This window comes from Ammospiza caudacuta, chromosome 4 (assembly GCF_027887145.1).
Source record: "Ammospiza caudacuta isolate bAmmCau1 chromosome 4, bAmmCau1.pri, whole genome shotgun sequence".
Taxonomy (NCBI): Eukaryota; Metazoa; Chordata; class Aves; order Passeriformes; family Passerellidae; genus Ammospiza; species Ammospiza caudacuta.
Window position 1 is genome coordinate 7,562,032 of NC_080596.1, and position 17,093 is coordinate 7,579,124.

At 40.8% G+C, this 17,093-nt stretch overlaps 1 protein-coding gene across 3 annotated transcripts in view; it reads right to left on the reverse strand.

The window, feature by feature from the left end:
- MND1 (meiotic nuclear divisions 1) overlaps window positions 1–15,408 on the reverse strand; it is a 41,664-nt gene extending 26,256 nt beyond the window's left edge. Inside the window, exons 1-4 of one of the 3 annotated variants that reach the window (XM_058804140.1) lie at window positions 15,359–15,408; window positions 13,209–13,274; window positions 12,348–12,405; window positions 10,590–10,738 (exon numbers count right to left, since the gene is read on the reverse strand). In XM_058804140.1, coding sequence (XP_058660123.1) covers window positions 10,590–10,738; window positions 12,348–12,405; window positions 13,209–13,274; window positions 15,359–15,361 — 276 coding nt within the window. In that variant the 5' untranslated portion in view covers window positions 15,362–15,408. Of the gene's footprint in view, window positions 1–10,589; window positions 10,739–12,347; window positions 12,406–13,208; window positions 13,275–14,539; window positions 14,560–14,963; window positions 15,149–15,358 lie in introns of those variants that run through there. The other 2 variants (XM_058804142.1, XM_058804141.1) reach the window with 2 other exon arrangements.
- Between the last annotated feature and the right edge of the window lie 1,685 nt (window positions 15,409–17,093).

Genomic DNA, 17,093 nt, shown 5'->3' on the forward strand with positions numbered 1-17,093 from the left:
ACAGGGTCACTCTTTCCACTCTGCTCTTTTATCCTGACCCATAAGCTCTTGACTCCCTCATCATGCTCACTAAGACAGAGCTGAATACATTCCCTTTCCCCTAAAATACATCACATTTGCTATTAAATTAAAGGATAGTACACTGATTATTTTAAGTAAGTAACACTTGCTCCAAAACATCATAGTATTAATCCTGCCAATGTGTAAGTTCTTTCTTTTTTAAGAGGGACTGAAGAGATAACAAGTGTGAATTTTTAAGTTTAGCACTATAAATATGTCAGTGATTAAAAAAAAGTATCTGACAGTCATACTAAGTAAGTGAAGGTTTTTTTTTTCAGGGGATTAAACTGAAAAAATACCTGACTCTCCATACAACTGTTTGACAAAGCACTACAAAGACTGTCAAAAACTAGTAATTCTTAAGTTAATTCTCAGCATTCACAAGCAGTATTTCTATGTTTTGCTAGAGTATCCATGTGGGAAAAACTGATTTACTTGCCCCTCCCACAAACACAATTCATTTTACATTTCAAGATAAAATTTAGGCCTATAATCCTGATTTATTTAATATGCTAACAGATCAGAGTAAGCTGAAATACGATACAGTAAATTAGGCATGGCTCTGTTCTCAGGCCATGTTGAATACGAGTATTTGGGTTTTTTCTGGCAAATAAAGTAAAATGTGGGGTATTCAGAAGAAACAAATGAGAAATTCCCCCTCCACACGAATCTTCACTCATCCACATGAGGGTTCAAACATACAAACCTGATATTGTTACCTGCAATTATTTTAAAAGTATTACCATACAGCAAGTCTCTCTACATTAAAAGTATTTTAATGCAATTATTTTCCATCTTTTTAGATTTGCCATAATAATTAAGTTAATTTAGAGTAAATGTCTTGCCAAGAGCTTTTGTTTTTGCTTCATTCATTTGCAACACCATTTGATAAGTAGTGGTTATGCAACAAAAACTAACTGCTCAAGGCCAACCTCCTTAAAAGACAAAAGGTGAAAGAAACAGTTGTGCAGGCTCAATGAAAGAACCGAATTTCTGTGGCTGCTTTCAGAGTTGGTGTAATTGGCACAACCTGAGGGACAGATGGCTGTCTACTCAGATACAAATATCAAGTACGCCCCAATCAACCTAAAAAAACCCCAAACCAACAAAAAACAGCTGAAATACCTCTTTCAACACTGTTTCACAAATGCAAGAAATCTAATAAGGAAAGCTGAAAGAACTTCAAAAGATATTCACATGACTGACAGAACTACAGAAAATTTTCATACCTGGACATGAAGGATATGCTTGTTACTGAACATTAGGGTATTTAATAAACCTACAAAGTCCAAGGTGGTAGTTAATAGGCCTGTTCAAGGCAGGAAGAACATAGAAAGATATTTTCCCTTGGAAAGAAAGGGAGAGGATGAAGAGAAGTTTCAATTTTTCCCTGAAGGCTTTTTAAAGATTGCTATCTGAAGCAGCTGGACCATACACTGACAATGCCTTCAGGGACTATGCAGAGACAGGCACAAGTTAAAACACAATATTCATGCAATACTCCCTAAGCTCTCATTCTGCTTAAAGACTTTAGAAACAAAAATCAAACTTTATTCCACAACCTTCTAGAAATGCCCAAATTCTACACTGAGATATTATCAGTAAAATAATAAACCTTAGTAAAATACATCTATCAAACTTCAGAGTTTTGACAGCAGTTTTACATACTAACTCTTTATGCCAATTTTATCATTTTTAAATAATGCTTAGACAGATCACCCAGTCATCTCCAATTCTTGATACAAAGAAGAATCTTTCCATGTGTTCAAAAATAATGAGCTGTTTGGCTGTGACAAGAAAGACCTTTTCCTCTAAAGCCTCCCTGCATCAAAATAACACATTTTGGTGTTATACTCTGGGTTTTTTGTTTAGTTTTTCTTTAATTTTATTCCTTTCAGAAGAGGAAAATTCTATGAAGTTAGACTTCTATAATTGCTTGCTGGTAGCTCATTTCTGCATGCATGTTCATTTCTAAAATAAAATACGCTATATTAATTGAATGAAAAGATTTTAAGGTGAAAGTCAAAGTTTACATTAAATAGGACTACAATTCAGTGTCTCCATCAAATCCAGCTTTGAAAGTAGTACTGCTGTCTATCATTAGGCTGGAAGCTTCTGGCCTTACAGTGCAGGCAAATTTCCAGACAGCACAGAACATTTAAGCCTTTAAAGTTTCTCGGGATGCTGGTTATCTGCTGATCTGCTGAATGGTCATTGCCACCTGCCATGCTGACCATGGGGCACAAGGAGATGTGCAGGGCTGTGTCTCTGCCAGACCTGACTGGGCTTCTACAGTGAGAGCCCTGTTTTTACTTCCAGTTTCTTTTCATTTCAGATTAACACTTTCACTGCAGTGCCAGGAATGGAGCTAGCAGCAATGGAGCCAGCTAGCAAACCTCTTCAAAAAGGTAAACTGCTTAATGATATTACTTAAAAAATTCAGTGTCACACACAATCCTGTTTGAAAAACCTAGTGGTCTTCCTATTTATCAGAATAAATATCTATGTATCCTTTTTAATGTAGTAGGAATCTTCCTTCAAACCTACGTAAAAATTTTTAGAGTTATTACAGAGCCAGTTTTAAAAACAATTGCTCTTAAATCATGCCAATTTTACCTTATGCTCATCAAGGAAGGAAAGGAAAACCTACACTTCACAGTTGCCATCAAGTTAGTTATATATTAACAGTAAAAGGAAAAGCATGAAATTCAACTAATGAACACCAAAGAATGAAGTTGCTTAAGTCCAACAGAAGCCTCCAGAGCACTGTATTTTTAGAAATCTGCCATGACAGCAGTAACTAAGCATACCCTCCAGGGCTTTGTAGAATGCCATAAAACATAATTCCAGAAGGCTCTAATAAGCTACAGCATTAGAAGAGTTCTCTGATGGACATTTAGGACATAGTAAATGCACAATCATTTTAAGATATCACCATTATTCAAGTGCAAGATGCAGAAGTAACAAAAATTGTGGACTATTCAAATAAAATTTTATTAGCATTTTCCAGGGCAATAATAGAGGGAATAAGCCTTACAGGATCAATGAACAAATGGGCATAGATGTAATCAACATATTGACAATGTTTAAATTATGCAAATTCTCAGCCTCTTGCCCTTATTGCTACAGCTTCCCCTGGATGGTTTGAAGTGAGTTAGTCACACCATACCAGCTCTGCAATAGGCCATTTCTTTATGAGTCTAGTCCCTCAGTTCAAATAAAATGTACACGTCAGTGAAAGCCAGAAGGCTGAACATGGGAAGCGTCACAAATTGTCTCTGTTGGGAGAGTAATTACTATGCAAGAGAAATAAAAAAAAGTGAGCCAGCACAGATGGAATCACCCAGCTCACTGGGGCTGCAGACTATCAAAATGGTCAGGAAAATCCAAGGAAGAATAACTTACTAACTAACCAACTAACTAAGTAGAAAGCTAAATGACACATCCTCAAATAAGAGGGGAAAAAAGGAGGCCTAGCATGCATATGGGAAGACTACTCCAACAGCTTAGTCAGCACACTGGGATCCTGCCTACATATTACAGAGTAATAGAATGGTAAGGGTTGGAAGGGATCTTAAAGACCATCCAGTCCCAACTACCTATGCCATGGGCAGGGACACATTCCACTAGACCACACTGCTCAAGGCCTTATAATGGCATTAAAAGAAAGACCTCTTCCGCCATCATAATTTTACTTTTCCTAGAAAGGAACAATTTATTGCATTTTCTGCAACCTAATAAAATTAAATTGTAAGCACACATATGTCTAAATTACTGAATGAGAAAAATGTCTAAATAAGTAATTCCTAGCATAAGTCACACACATTAGTTCTGACTTCTGGTTCTGCAAAGGTACTTTTCTGGTTTAAAGGACAATTCTTTAACCATACAATCTACTACCTAAAATTAATAAAATATATATGAAAAAGATAGTGCTAAGCTTTCTAAATGTATTACAGCAAAGCTTCAGATCATGATAAACTCTAAGACATTTTATGCCCACAAGTCCTTTTTTTTCAATAGACAAAGAATTTTTAAAAACACACTGAATACAGCTTTGCAATGGATAATGTGAAAATATTACATCGCAAAAATAAACTGTTCTATTGAAAGCATTAAGCCATGGATTCCAAAGGTGTTGCACATGTACCTCTAGGAATAGCTCATCACTGCTGAGAGGCAAAAAAACCCAAATCAGTGAGACCCTGCATTCAGAACTATCAAAGGCTGAAAACTGCAATAGAGACCTGAGGTGTGTGAGGAGCTCTGCTGAGAGCTGATGCTGCATCATCTACTGAGGACATTTCTACAAAGCAATGCCAAAAGCTTGCTCCACAGAACTGGGTCCCACAGGCTCTCCCTGCTGATGCAAAGCTCCATCTGGGACACAAAACTTGTCCAGTGTCTACAGCAGCATCACCCAACTTCAAGCACCATCAGGCTTGCTACTCCTCACTGCAATCTGTCATCTCCAGGGATTTGCACCTCAGTTCAGGACTGGTTACTTTTAGCCAGCCACTGCTGAGCACTTGTACTTAACTGCAGTCCAGGATCAACCTCCAAACCATGTGGAAATACCCCAACAACTGAGTCAATGGGATGAAGGAGGAGGCTGCTCACACTGGAACAATGAGGACAGCAGAAGTTTCCTGAGCTTTGCAGGGGACGGGATAGGTATAAGTCCAATTGTGTCAGGAACCCACATCTTAAAAAGGAACCCACTAGGCCGCGGCAAAATATCCAAATATGGATAACATTGTAACCAGACCAGTGAAGAGATTTTTGCTTTCATGTCCAGCACATCCGTCTCAAAATACAAAATGGAGACATGACAGCTCACTGATCCACACCAAAAAATGTCTCCTCCAACAGGGCTCATACAGCAATACATAAAATCATCTCAGACTAGAATTCAGCCAATCAGACACAGAGAACACGTATTGACAAGCACTCTATCCAATCTTATAAAACATACGTAATCGTAGCTAAAACAAAGACTAGTTCATAAGGGACAAAGAACAGAGTTCTATTCATGCTAACCTTCTAAAGATATACATTAAATAACCTTGTTGCCATCCTAAAGCCAATTCCACAGAGACCTATTGTAGTTTGTCATGTCTACTGCTTGGGAAACTTTTCCGCTTGTATTTGCAATGCTAACAAAACTTCAGTCTGAGGCCTACATACTTCTTTTAACCATTTCTTAAAAATCCTCTAACCTTATGGATTCCAACAAGCTTCAGTCAGTGGTCTCAAGCAGACTTATTCAGCAACTTTCCAGTCACAGTATTTAAGGAGGAAAAATATGTCTAAAAGGATAGAAATAGACCAAGCTGCATCTTGAAAGAACTTTCTGATGGTTAAAACTAAAAAATTTTTTGTGTGCATTCTAAATAAACAAGGTTCTGTTCTTTTACTTATGTTGTCAGATATCTTCAGGAGGCTTCAAGCCAGATTACTCACAATATGAATATTTTTTTCCATTAACTATTTTCAAACAATGCGCTTTCCTAACATAAGCATTTCCTAATACAGCATTCCCTTAATTTTTTTTACTAAAATAAATTCTTTAACTTTTCATATTTCAATGCTCATTAATACAAACAATTTAATACATATGAAGTCACTTGATTTCAACAAGTTCATTCCTGGCTGGGGGGTGAGGTTTGTTCGGTTTATCTTTTTTTTTTTTCCAAACTAGTTGGCAAATGTGAGTCAGGATGTACCCAGTGCAAATTCTCTCCTTGGTTCAATATATCAGTCATGGGAAGTGAAAATCCCTCCTTTTACCAGCCCTAGGGCAGGGATTTAAGGAATGAAACATCAACTAATCTTTTCTACTTTAACTAACAGAGGTCCAATGCAAGCTTAGTGGGAGAAAAACATTTCCAGCAACTCTCAAGTCTCTTGGTCATGAGTATGTTGAAGCAAGCACAGGGAACAGCACAAAATGTCCATCCTGTATCCTGCTCTAAAAACATTCTGTTCCATCTCCGTTTCAGCTCAAGGTGACACCATTTTGCTCTTAGCTGGAAGAGCAGCTCCAACAGTTTTGGCTGTTAAACTTTTCCTTGCAAAAGCCTCAGAACACAAAAGATTAACCCACAAGAGAGCAACACCATAAGAAATCAGACAAATAACAACACAGTAAAATGAACAGTTTTAAATGGATCAGTGAAATGAGCACCACCACACTGAGGAAAGAAACTAACTAATTGTTTTCCCACGCTACACAGTGCTAATAGTACTGTCAATAGTTACACTAACAAACACAACACCTTTGAAGTGCTTGGTATTTCAGGTCAGATTCAAGTGTTTCGCCCAAGACACAGATGAAAAAATGAAAAAAAATCTAAGCTTAATCTGTTTATACTAAGGCTACATCAGAAAGATTTCTCTTTTCCTCACTCACAACTGTTATACCAATAATAAACATCTTGTTTTGTCAAACTATAACTGATCATAGGTAACTTCAGGCTTCTAAATCCAACAGACAGAAAAATATTTTAAGAAGACTACATCATTTCACCTTTTCTTAGGGAAGGAAGACTAATCCCCCAGTAAAGCTTCAAAAGTTCCCTTTACAAGCAAGGCTGTATTAAAATTTTCTCCACTTATAAACATTGCTAAAATATTATTTCTCAGTCCACACCCTTGCTCTCTTTCACCACCTCACACCTGTACCCAACCTAAGCAAATGCAACTTCCACATGCAAACAAACCAAATGTGTGTATAAACCCATCTCCCCAAAATGCAGCTGCCAACATATTTCACTTTTTCAGTGGTCTTCTTCACAGATGCATAAGCATAACCAAGAGGTGAAGAATAAGCACCTGACAGAAGGCACAAACCTTTAGGAGCAACCACACCACTGCAAAACAAATCAATACAAAATCCAAAGGGACCTACTTAGCAATTCTCACTGTGGGAGCTATTGGAGGAAATAGTTCTAGCAGATGCTACACAAACTAAAGACATTTGCTATCCTTGCTTTTCAGAAAAACAGGAAGAGGCCCAAGCAGTAACTTGGGGTTAGAGGGCACCACCAAGATACTAATTAGATCAGCACAAGATCTGCCTCATATATAAGTCAGGGATTAGTGCCCCTCTCCAAACACCTGCCTCCAAAAAAGCAAGCCAAAAGATGGGGTCAGGCAGGGAAGCTGTCAAAAGAAACTTTAGCACTGTTTTTAACTGTGGTATCTCTGCACACTGATCACGTAATAAATCCTTCCTGGAAAAAGTCTGATGTATACAGCACCCCTGTGAAGTGCAGCTCAAAACATCCAGACAAAACTGGCTTGATCTTCATTATGAATACCAAGCCAGACTTCTTTGCTTCTGCATCTCCAAGATGGGATGTGGCTTAATAATCACTAAAAAATCTGAAACAAAAAAAAAGTTTCAAGAACAGCTCCTTAAACAGCCTACCAGAATCTCAAGTTCTGTAAAATGCAGAATGCTATGAGCAACCTGGCTGTAACATTCTGAAGTACCAACATATGCAGGCAAAAGGTCCTGCAGCAGGCCCAACTTGTCTCAGTGCTGTGAATTAGTAGGGGAATTTACATCATGAAGCAGCCTGTTCTGTTCTTCCACATTATTTCCATATGACAATTTAGCACTGGGGATCCCTCCTTTCCCTTGACTATTTACCCATGCCCTCAGGAAACACAGATAATGCCTCCTGGGAAAAAGCCTTAATTGCAGCATGAACTGAACTGCTGGATTTTGAAACATGCTTTAAGTAAGGCAGCCTGATTCTGGCTTTTAACTGCTCCACAGAGACAGACTCATGCAGTTAACAATCAATGTGGACAGGACACAGAGAGCAAACACATCTCTCAGCATGCCACGAGCTCCGTATGGGAATGATCAAAGACAAGCAACATGCAACAGAAATGGTACAATAGCTGACTCTTTTCCTCTGCTTTGTATGTTCTGACAAGAAGCTTTGTGATAGTCAGTGACTAGCTTTAGAAGTCCTTAAGAAAATCTGTATGTGTGCACATCAAGAAGAGTACAAACACCAAAAGAGCTAATTTGAACTCACAGACAGAACCTGTTATCATCTTGTAAAAATGTTCAGAGAGCTTTTCATTGAAAATGCCACCTTTCCACTGTGTCAACAGAGAAGTTATTTTCAGCTAGTGAAAATGCTTTTCCCTGAAATGCTGAAACATTTCCAGTCTCATCAGAAAAGCAAGGTAATGAAGAGAAGTACTTTTGAAGAACTCATACCATCATCTAAAGAGAGCTCTCATACCAACAAGCCCAAATGTCAGGGGCAGGGCTTGGTTTGCAAGTAAGGTTCTGGTAATAAAACTATTTCTGGAACAGTTTTATATTGCAGAATTGTTCATATCAGAACGTGGAAATAGCATCACAAGTCAATAACTACATGCCTATTACACTTCCATAATAATAGATGTGTTTGTTTAAGTGAAAGTACATTTAAAGCAGTTCAGCATATTTTTGTAGGCAATTCCTGGGTATTTACCATGGAGCACATTAGGCAGATTCTGCAAGACATTCCAAGGAAGACAGATATTCATCAGGGTATGCCAGAGAATTGCTTGACCAATTTTGTTCAAAATTCACAATGGGACTAGGCCCAAGGGCAAGGACAACAAATACAACTCCTCCTTTCAGCTACTTGGCTATAATATGGAGCATGAGCAACAACAAAAAGGATCCAAGAGCAAATCATTTACATTCGACAAAACAATGGCACCAGGGAGTTGGGTGAACAAAGCAGGAGTTTTGGAATGCATTTGTTCAGTTTTTCAGTTGGCAATTTATGTGCTGGCAGAGTAAGCAGCCTTGTCTAAAACTAGTGTGAATGTACTAATAAGTTGATTAATTTTACTGGGAAGTTCAGTTCCAACTCAGTGCAGAGTTAAACTAATCTCTTTCAGACAAATGAAACTCCACTGGAATAAGAGCCAGTGCATTGTTACTACCAGTCTATAAAAATTAAGTCCAGTTGTGCCAGGTTAAGTCCATGCCTGAAAACAGTAAAACCATATTCAGCTAAGTCAAACTCCCTTTTCAATTCAAGATGGCAAAAAAAAGCATTTTTCTTTTGATTATTTTGATATAACTGTATAACTATAAAGAAATAGCTGAAGTTGACAACACTGTACATAAGACAGCAATGCCTGAGATTCATTCAGAGCTATGCCTGAAGAAAATAATGGCTGTAAAAATGTTCAGATGCTTCCAGTAAATCTGCATTAATTCAAATGATTCTTTGAAGAAAGAACATAATGCTGAATAATCACAGGAAGGGTTGGCAGTGCTGCAGTACAATCACACCACATGGTCTCAAAAAGCTCATTTGTTCATCTTGTTACCATATACTCCCATTGCAAATAAACTGATGAACAGATGCTTTCCCACTCCCATTAGAAGCAGAAAGAAAGACAGTTCCCAAAAAGTAGGAGAGAACCAGATGCACAGAACAGCAATGTTGCAATGAAAGATGCCCCGCTCCTCTGAAGAGGAGCCTCTCCTCCCCCAGTCCTCTGCCCTGGCGAGGCCTCCTCAGGAGTGCTCTGCCCTGCTCTGGGGTGCTCAGCTCAAGAAAGACAAGCAGCTACTGGAGAGGGTCCAGCAGAGGGCTATGGAGATAAGGAGGGACTGGAATATCTCTCTTGTGAGGAAAGGCTGAGGGAGATGGACCAGTGCAGCCTGAAGAGATGACTTCACAGCAGACAGGGGACCTTATCAATACAAATACCTTAAGGACAGGTGTCCAGAGGATGGAGCCCAACTCTTTACAGTGAGGGCCAGCAAAAAGACAATGGGCAACTGGCACAAACACAAAGTTTTATGTAAGTAAGAGAAAAAACTTCTTTCCTTTGAGGATGACAGAGCACAGGAACAGACTGCCCAGGGAGGTCATTGACCCTTTTCTGGAGATACTCCAGATCCACCTGCACATTATCATGTGCAACCTGCTCCAGGTGAACCCGCTTTAGCAGGGAATTGGACTACATCTCCATCTTCTAACCCCAACCATTCCTTGATTCTGTGATTCGTGACCAATTTGCTCTTTTCTCCTGCTAAAAGTGCAGTATGGGATTACAGAAGTGCTCACAAATTAAGCCACCAATAAAAGCAAATGAAAACACAATGGCCTAAGTAGAAACCATTGCCTCATCTACTCAGGTTATGCATTCCAGCTGTCATCACTTTGATTGCCTCATGATAGCCTACCTTATAGAAAAGACACAAAAGCATGCTACCTTTGAGTCCTTAAATGATGCTTTGCATCATGACTAGCATGCTTTCAGCAGCAAGTAGACAAGAAGTTTTCTCAAGCTCCAATAAGAACCTCCAGTTTTCCTGAGGTAACAGTAAAATAATGACAATGCCCCACTATGAGTGACAGATAATTCCTATAGTAAAATCTGTGTGACATGTACATTTGTACACATGAGAGATATAAACAAAAATGACAAGGGGGTATAAGAAAAAGCAAACCCATTCAGATAAACAAGTATTTTTCATAAAACAGATTTACCTGAGACTCTAACTCCTCCAATTTACGCTTCCTGGCATGAAGAGCTTTACTTGGGAAAGCCCAGAAATAATTGGAAGTTCCAATTCTATCAGTGTCCACCATGCCATCATCAACAAGGCTCTGCAGAATCTCTTTCACTGACATCGAGGCTAAGAAAAGCAAAAATGTAAAATCAGAACTGCATAGCAGCTGGACTATGGAAAATTATGAATACCACAAAGTACCATCTACAATCATCTGTATTGCCCTCCAGTGTCAGCTAGCTGGAAGATTTCTCTAGGACAACATGCTCAAAGCTTCACTTGAAGGGATGAATCTTTCTGAAACCAGCAGTTTGCTCCTAAATGCTGCTATTCTGCACATCTGCTACCAGATGTTTGCAAAACACTGCTCAGAAGTATTGCACAAAACACATGCATGTTACACTACAATACCATAATAAGTCCATGAGAGGCACCTGAGAAGTTGTCCTGCAATCTTAATTCTAACTTGGGATTAACTTAAGTTTCTTGACTGGGAGTGTAATTACATTTCACTTTGTAATGGAATGTATGTAGCAGCATACATTTCACAGCAGCAGAGACACTAAAGCCATCAGTCTACAGACTCAGGAAGGACAGATTCTGATTTTCATTATATTCACTTCCAATACAAAACATCATTTACATTCACAAGCATCAACATTTCTGAACATAACTGAAAATTTCAAACCTATGGTATAATTCACCATTTAAAAAAAAAATGGTACCTGTTCAACAAAGCTAAGTAGTTATGTTATCCTCAGGTGTTGCAGATATAAAGACTTTTGAGCTCAATCACAGATTTTGGTACCTGATGTTCAATTTCAAGATTACAGGGGGTCCCATATCTTTTGGAAGCTATAGGCTGGATGTCAGGATGGGAGCAGGTTAGTAATTTTTCTTTTCAGAGAAACTGGGGCATGGGTTGTGTGGCTAAATGCCTTCATATGCAGAGACAGGGTGAATTTGGACTATTCAAAGGTGTTAATGGCTTTAGAAACTCTAAACTCAATTTTACTGCAAATTACAACTAAACACATGCACTGACATACCAAACAAGAGAGCACCACATCTCTTCAGAAGCCCATGAATGCCTCTGTTAGCTGCTGACACAACTGAAAAACTCTGCTTTGTGATATTCACATCTGCAGTTCTCTCAGCAAGTTCATTTACTCTTGCAGTGCCACCAAGATAAGCTGGAGAAGGACAGTGGTAACTACGTAAACATTAAGCTTTGCCTCCCTTCTGTCAATGAGCACAGAGGAAAATGAATAAGGAACATACAAAACAATCCAAGAGCACAGATAAATCCTCTTGGACCTAATCCTAAACCAATGGATCTCATCAGGAAGGCTTTCATAGAAAAGACAAGCCCCTTCCATCTATAGCTGTCCAGCCACTTCTGGAGGAGAAAAGCTCAAAAGCACACTACCCATGTACATTTGGACTAGGATTTTAAACATTTGTGATATTACAGGCAGATATTTAATACCTGAGTGCAAGCAATGATTTCATACACTGAAAGTCACTGCAAGTCAGACAGCTCAGAGCCTAAGCAAGCCCCCATCCCATGTCACTTTTAACACTACAGCCCTGCCACTGACCAGTCTCCCATTCTAGCTGTATTTTCCATTATTAAAATCACAAACCTAAGATTGTAGCCAGGAAAATTTACACTGCAGGACTTACCTCAAAAATTATTTCTTGCTCAAGAGAAATAAAGTTTATAAACACTTACTGATCCCTTTTTCTTTTGGAGCAATCTTCTCTAGATCCTTCAACTGGAAGACATCTTTCTGTGCAAAACATAAAAGACATTTCAGTTCCAAATGACAGCATCATCTAAGCCTGAGTGTTTTTTACACTAAATCAATGCCAACTAAAGCAAGTACGAAATACATTGTATGCTTTGGTTTTGCTTGGGAAACAGCCTGCATATCCCTCAGTAGAACTGGAACATTCTGAGAATTAAATAATAAGAAAAAAACTATTATTGTAACAAGCCCTTCTCTTTCCTCTGGTGATCTGAAGCCATCATATTTCATTTCAAATTAGACTATAAAGCCCTTAAATCCCAGGTTAGACTGTCAGCACAGACACCCCACATTGCTCCAGTACTCAAGTGTCACAGTATTTTTTCTAAAAGGTAAAACATGGTGCATTACATGTGCCACCAATACAACTGTAGCTCAGCTTTTGGATCTCCAGGTTTCCTCTCCCCAGAGACCCTTTCCAACTCTGCTCTCAGTTTTTCTAAAGCTCAGATTTCTTTCTCCTCTCATAAAATGCAGTGAGATACTTCCTAATTTCCTGCTGTCCCTTCTTATGGTAACATACTCCAAATGAGAAGATGTCCATAAGTAGCACATGAAGAATTTAATATCACCGGTGCATCTTTATTCCTTGTCTCCCCCTGGGGATGGCCACCTGATCAGAAGTTAAACAAATGAAGTTTTGCCCCTGTAATTTTCACCCTGATGTCACAGGGCATCAGTGAAATGCCTGCCAGGGTAGAGAGTTCAGCTACACCCACAGTTAAGCTCCTTTTAGGACCTGTTTTCCCACCAATGTAAATGCAGGACAATTGCAAGTTACTTACTGTTTCAAAAAAAATCTCCATCATACGGGCTCTCTTCTCTTCAAAACTCAGACCTTTTTTCTTGGACTAGAACAGGGGAAATAACAAAAAAACTAACCAAGATATTCAGTCATCAGAATTAGTATGTGCTCAGAATTCAAATCTATTTATCTGTAAGTTATATCTGACATCCTTTAAAATACCTGACCACCAAACCTAGGCTTTCAGATACACTCCTTTGCAAATAATCTCTACACTAAGCTCATCTATGAAATGGAGGAACCTACCTTTAAGTTTGGAGCCAGCCATTCACATAACCCAACCCCACTCCAGCCTCAATGCTCCTTGACACATACCAATCCCAAAACATGTATTTATACCAAACTCACACAAATGTTTAATAACTCTTACAAAGATAAAGAGTATCTTCTGTTTGGTTTAGTTTTTTTTAAAATTACTTTCTATCTTGTGATATGCAGAGAGTAGTGTGAGCTGTAGGCCATTCAGGCTTTTTTTGAGGAGTTACAGAGCATTTTGAGATATGCCCTTCTTCAAAGGTCCAAACCAACTATATAATTTCAAGGTCATATTTTAAAAACCATGTTGCTTTTATTTCTTTTCTCTCTGGTTGTGTGACCAAACATTAAATAACTTGGGTTGAGCTCCAAACAAAAGGCAGAAATGGCTATTCACAAACTGCTATCAACAACACAAAACTGAGAGACAATCTCCTCTGGTCACTTTCAGAGGTGCTATTTTGATATGCCTCTTATAAAATTAGGATGTAAAATATTTCTCAGAGAATTGGAGTTTTTTTAATAGCATTTACCATAATCCTCAACAACCCAAAAGCAGCAGCCACAATTGGAATCTGAAGTTTCCCCTTGCCCTACCCTGATTCATACACTGTGTGCAGCTACAAAACAGGGAAAGGGGGATAGAAAGGGCTAAATAGGATGTTGGCAGAAAAAGGTCTCATTTTGAAAAACAAACAAACAAAAGGCATATTGTCACCTATAAATCAGTGGAAGTCAGTAGTCTAACAACAAGATACTTTGAGAAAGATATGGTTATGTTTCCAAGTTTCCAACAGAAAGGAGTCAACACTATTTTTACTTTTTAGTAGCAGCTTCTTTTTTAAAAAGAACACAATCAGGCAGTACATAACACTTAAAAACATACACCAAAGGCAAAATGGCCAGATTGATTTACTTTTAAAAAACAAATGTAAAAGCTAGCTTATGCAGCTGCAGTAATACATAGACAGGAGCAGAAGCAATTCACTATTATATGTCACAAAGAGCACCATTATTATTTTTTTAGGTCACCTCTCCTCTTTCAGCCGTCCATACCCTAGGTCAGCACTGCTGCCTCCTGCGATGTCAGTATATTGCAGGATGAGAACCTGGAGCTGCCGTGAACATTTAAGCAGGAGCATGAACAGAAAGCAGACGGATTTAACTTCCACCTCCTGCTTTCTCCAAGAGCCGTCAAGGCGCCAGGAGCAGCAGCAGGAACCAAACCCGCAGGCGCACGACGCGCAATGGAAGCGGCGCTTCTGGAGCCACGTGCTTGCAGCTACGCCCCCCGAGGGCCACTCCGGCAAACAGAGCAAAGCAACGAAGCCAAAAGCACTCTCCGTGGAGGTTATTGACTTTCACGTTAATTCCCACCTCACTGGCAGGCATTCCCACCACAAATATTAACCACACCACGGGCATCCCTTTCGCTGCCGCTCCCGCGGGCAGACGGAGGAATGCGGTGCTGTGAGCGCACCTGCGATCCGCTCTGCCCGCTCCCCACAGCCGCAGTCAGAGGCTCAGCCTGGCCACACCTGGGCTCCCGTGTCCCGGGGGGAAGCAGCGGGCACCGTACCCACCCCGAGCCACAGCCACGGGGCTATGGCCGCTCCTCCGGGTGCCGGCTCGTTTACATCGCTCTTCAACAACCCAAAGGCACGGCCCACGCCGCGCTGACCTGCACCCCCAGAACCGGCACCGTGGGGCCTCCCCGGAGCGGGAGCCCCGCTCCCCTCAGAGCCACCGGGGCGGGGGGACAGCGAGGCCGGGCACCGTCACCCGCCATCACCGCAGGGGCGGCTCCCCCCGCAGCCTTTGCGGGCGCCCGGGAAGGAAAGCAGGGCGAGGCGGAGGGCGGGCGGCCCCGCTTACCATGTCGCGGGCGGGCGGCGCGGTTTGATTCCGGCGCCACCGGGCGGGAAGAGGCCGCCGGGAGGCCGCGAGGCCGCGTGCGCAGCGCCGCCTGCCGCCCGCCCTGCCCGGCCCCGCCCGGCCCGCGGCCCTCACCGCCGTAACGGCGGGAACGGGGTGGCCGTGCATGGCGCCGTGGTTTCGGCCGGTGTGTGCGTGGCTTTTTTTTTTTTTTAATTTTTTTTTTTTTCGTTTGGTTTGGGTTTTTATTTTTTTGGGTTTTTGTGTTTTTTTTTTTGTTTTTTTTTTTTTTTTTAATTGTAGAATAAAACTGAGGGCACAAAAAGAACATGATAACCGTGGTCTAGCGCCACACGTATTGTACTGAACAAAAGGCCTGTCACAGGAGCCACGGGATGTGGAAAAATAAACCCTCGCTGCCCGTGGAAAGGAAGGGCCCGGCCGCATCTGGTGTTGCTTGAAGCAGTTGTTCGTTGCGATGACTGTTGTAGCAACTTTAATTACTGACGGCTTGCTTTAATTATTATTCGTGTTGTAAATCACTTTGCTTCAGCTGCAGCGAGTTGTGGGAAATTGCTTTGCAACAGCAGTGGCTTCATATGTGCCATACTAAGTCAAGAGTTTAAACGCAAGCAAATGAAAATGTGCAAGGTGAGATGTTAAGGCAGTTCCTGTGAATATTTTCAATGCCTTTTGCAAGGTGACCCCTTCCTTGAAACCTGACGTTCTTTTCCAATGATCCCATTCCTCATTGTATGCACCAGTGCGTTACTAAAAATGAAAAGCAAATTAGAAAAGACATTTTTAATACAAAGCTTTTTGTTCTTTCTCATGTGCATCACATTTTCAGCTTGCTAACTCAGGATGAAATCTATTGGTACACCCCCTCATCTGCTGTTGAAGGCTCCTATTCTGTCTCCCTGCCTTTCATTTCCTTTGGCCAGCCCTTAAAGTGACTATATCCCCACACTCCCTGTGACAGTTCTTTTCCTCCTGTCACCCTCACCACTGCAGTCCAAGGGTCTGGGCCCCTTCTTGCTCCTTCACAACCTGAAACAAAACTGAGCTCTGCTGTTTTTCTGCTGCTGCTACCAAGCAAATGATTGCTGCAACATTTGCAAAGCCCCCATTGCAGTGTAGGTTTTCTCTGAGCAACACATATGAGCGTCAGGATGGGTGTCAGAGCTGAGCACGCTGCCTGCAGTAGAGGAAGAGGAGAGGAAGTGTTTTCAGAGAGGCATTCACTCTTGATGTGGGCCTGGAGCAAGTACCTCATGTCTTCCGTTCAATACTCATAAGGCAGCAGTGCTCCCTTCTCCCCATTACTTGTGAAAGTAGACTGCCAGCAAACACCCAGGTGTCACCCCGAGACCAAGCCAGCACCCGGCCGGAGCACACACCTGGAACCACAGCTGGAATGCATTCCTTGTTTCAGAGGTTGAATGTGATCACAGCAACCCAGAGAGCCCATCCACCTCCAAAACATGCTCTTGAGGAATATTGGGGCAAGTGGCTCTGCAGGTTTTCTCTGCCCATGGCCCCTGGGTGATGCCTTAAGACTTAGCTTTCACATTTTCCAGATTCTGTACTGCATTAGTAGATAATTCTGAACTTCATATCAAGTGTTAGAAAGTTCTCTTCACGTTAGTTAGACAAAACAATCCTTTTCCAGCCTGAGAACCAAGGACACCACTGCAGCTTCAGGCCCAAAAGGTATAAACAGCAGCAAATTGAG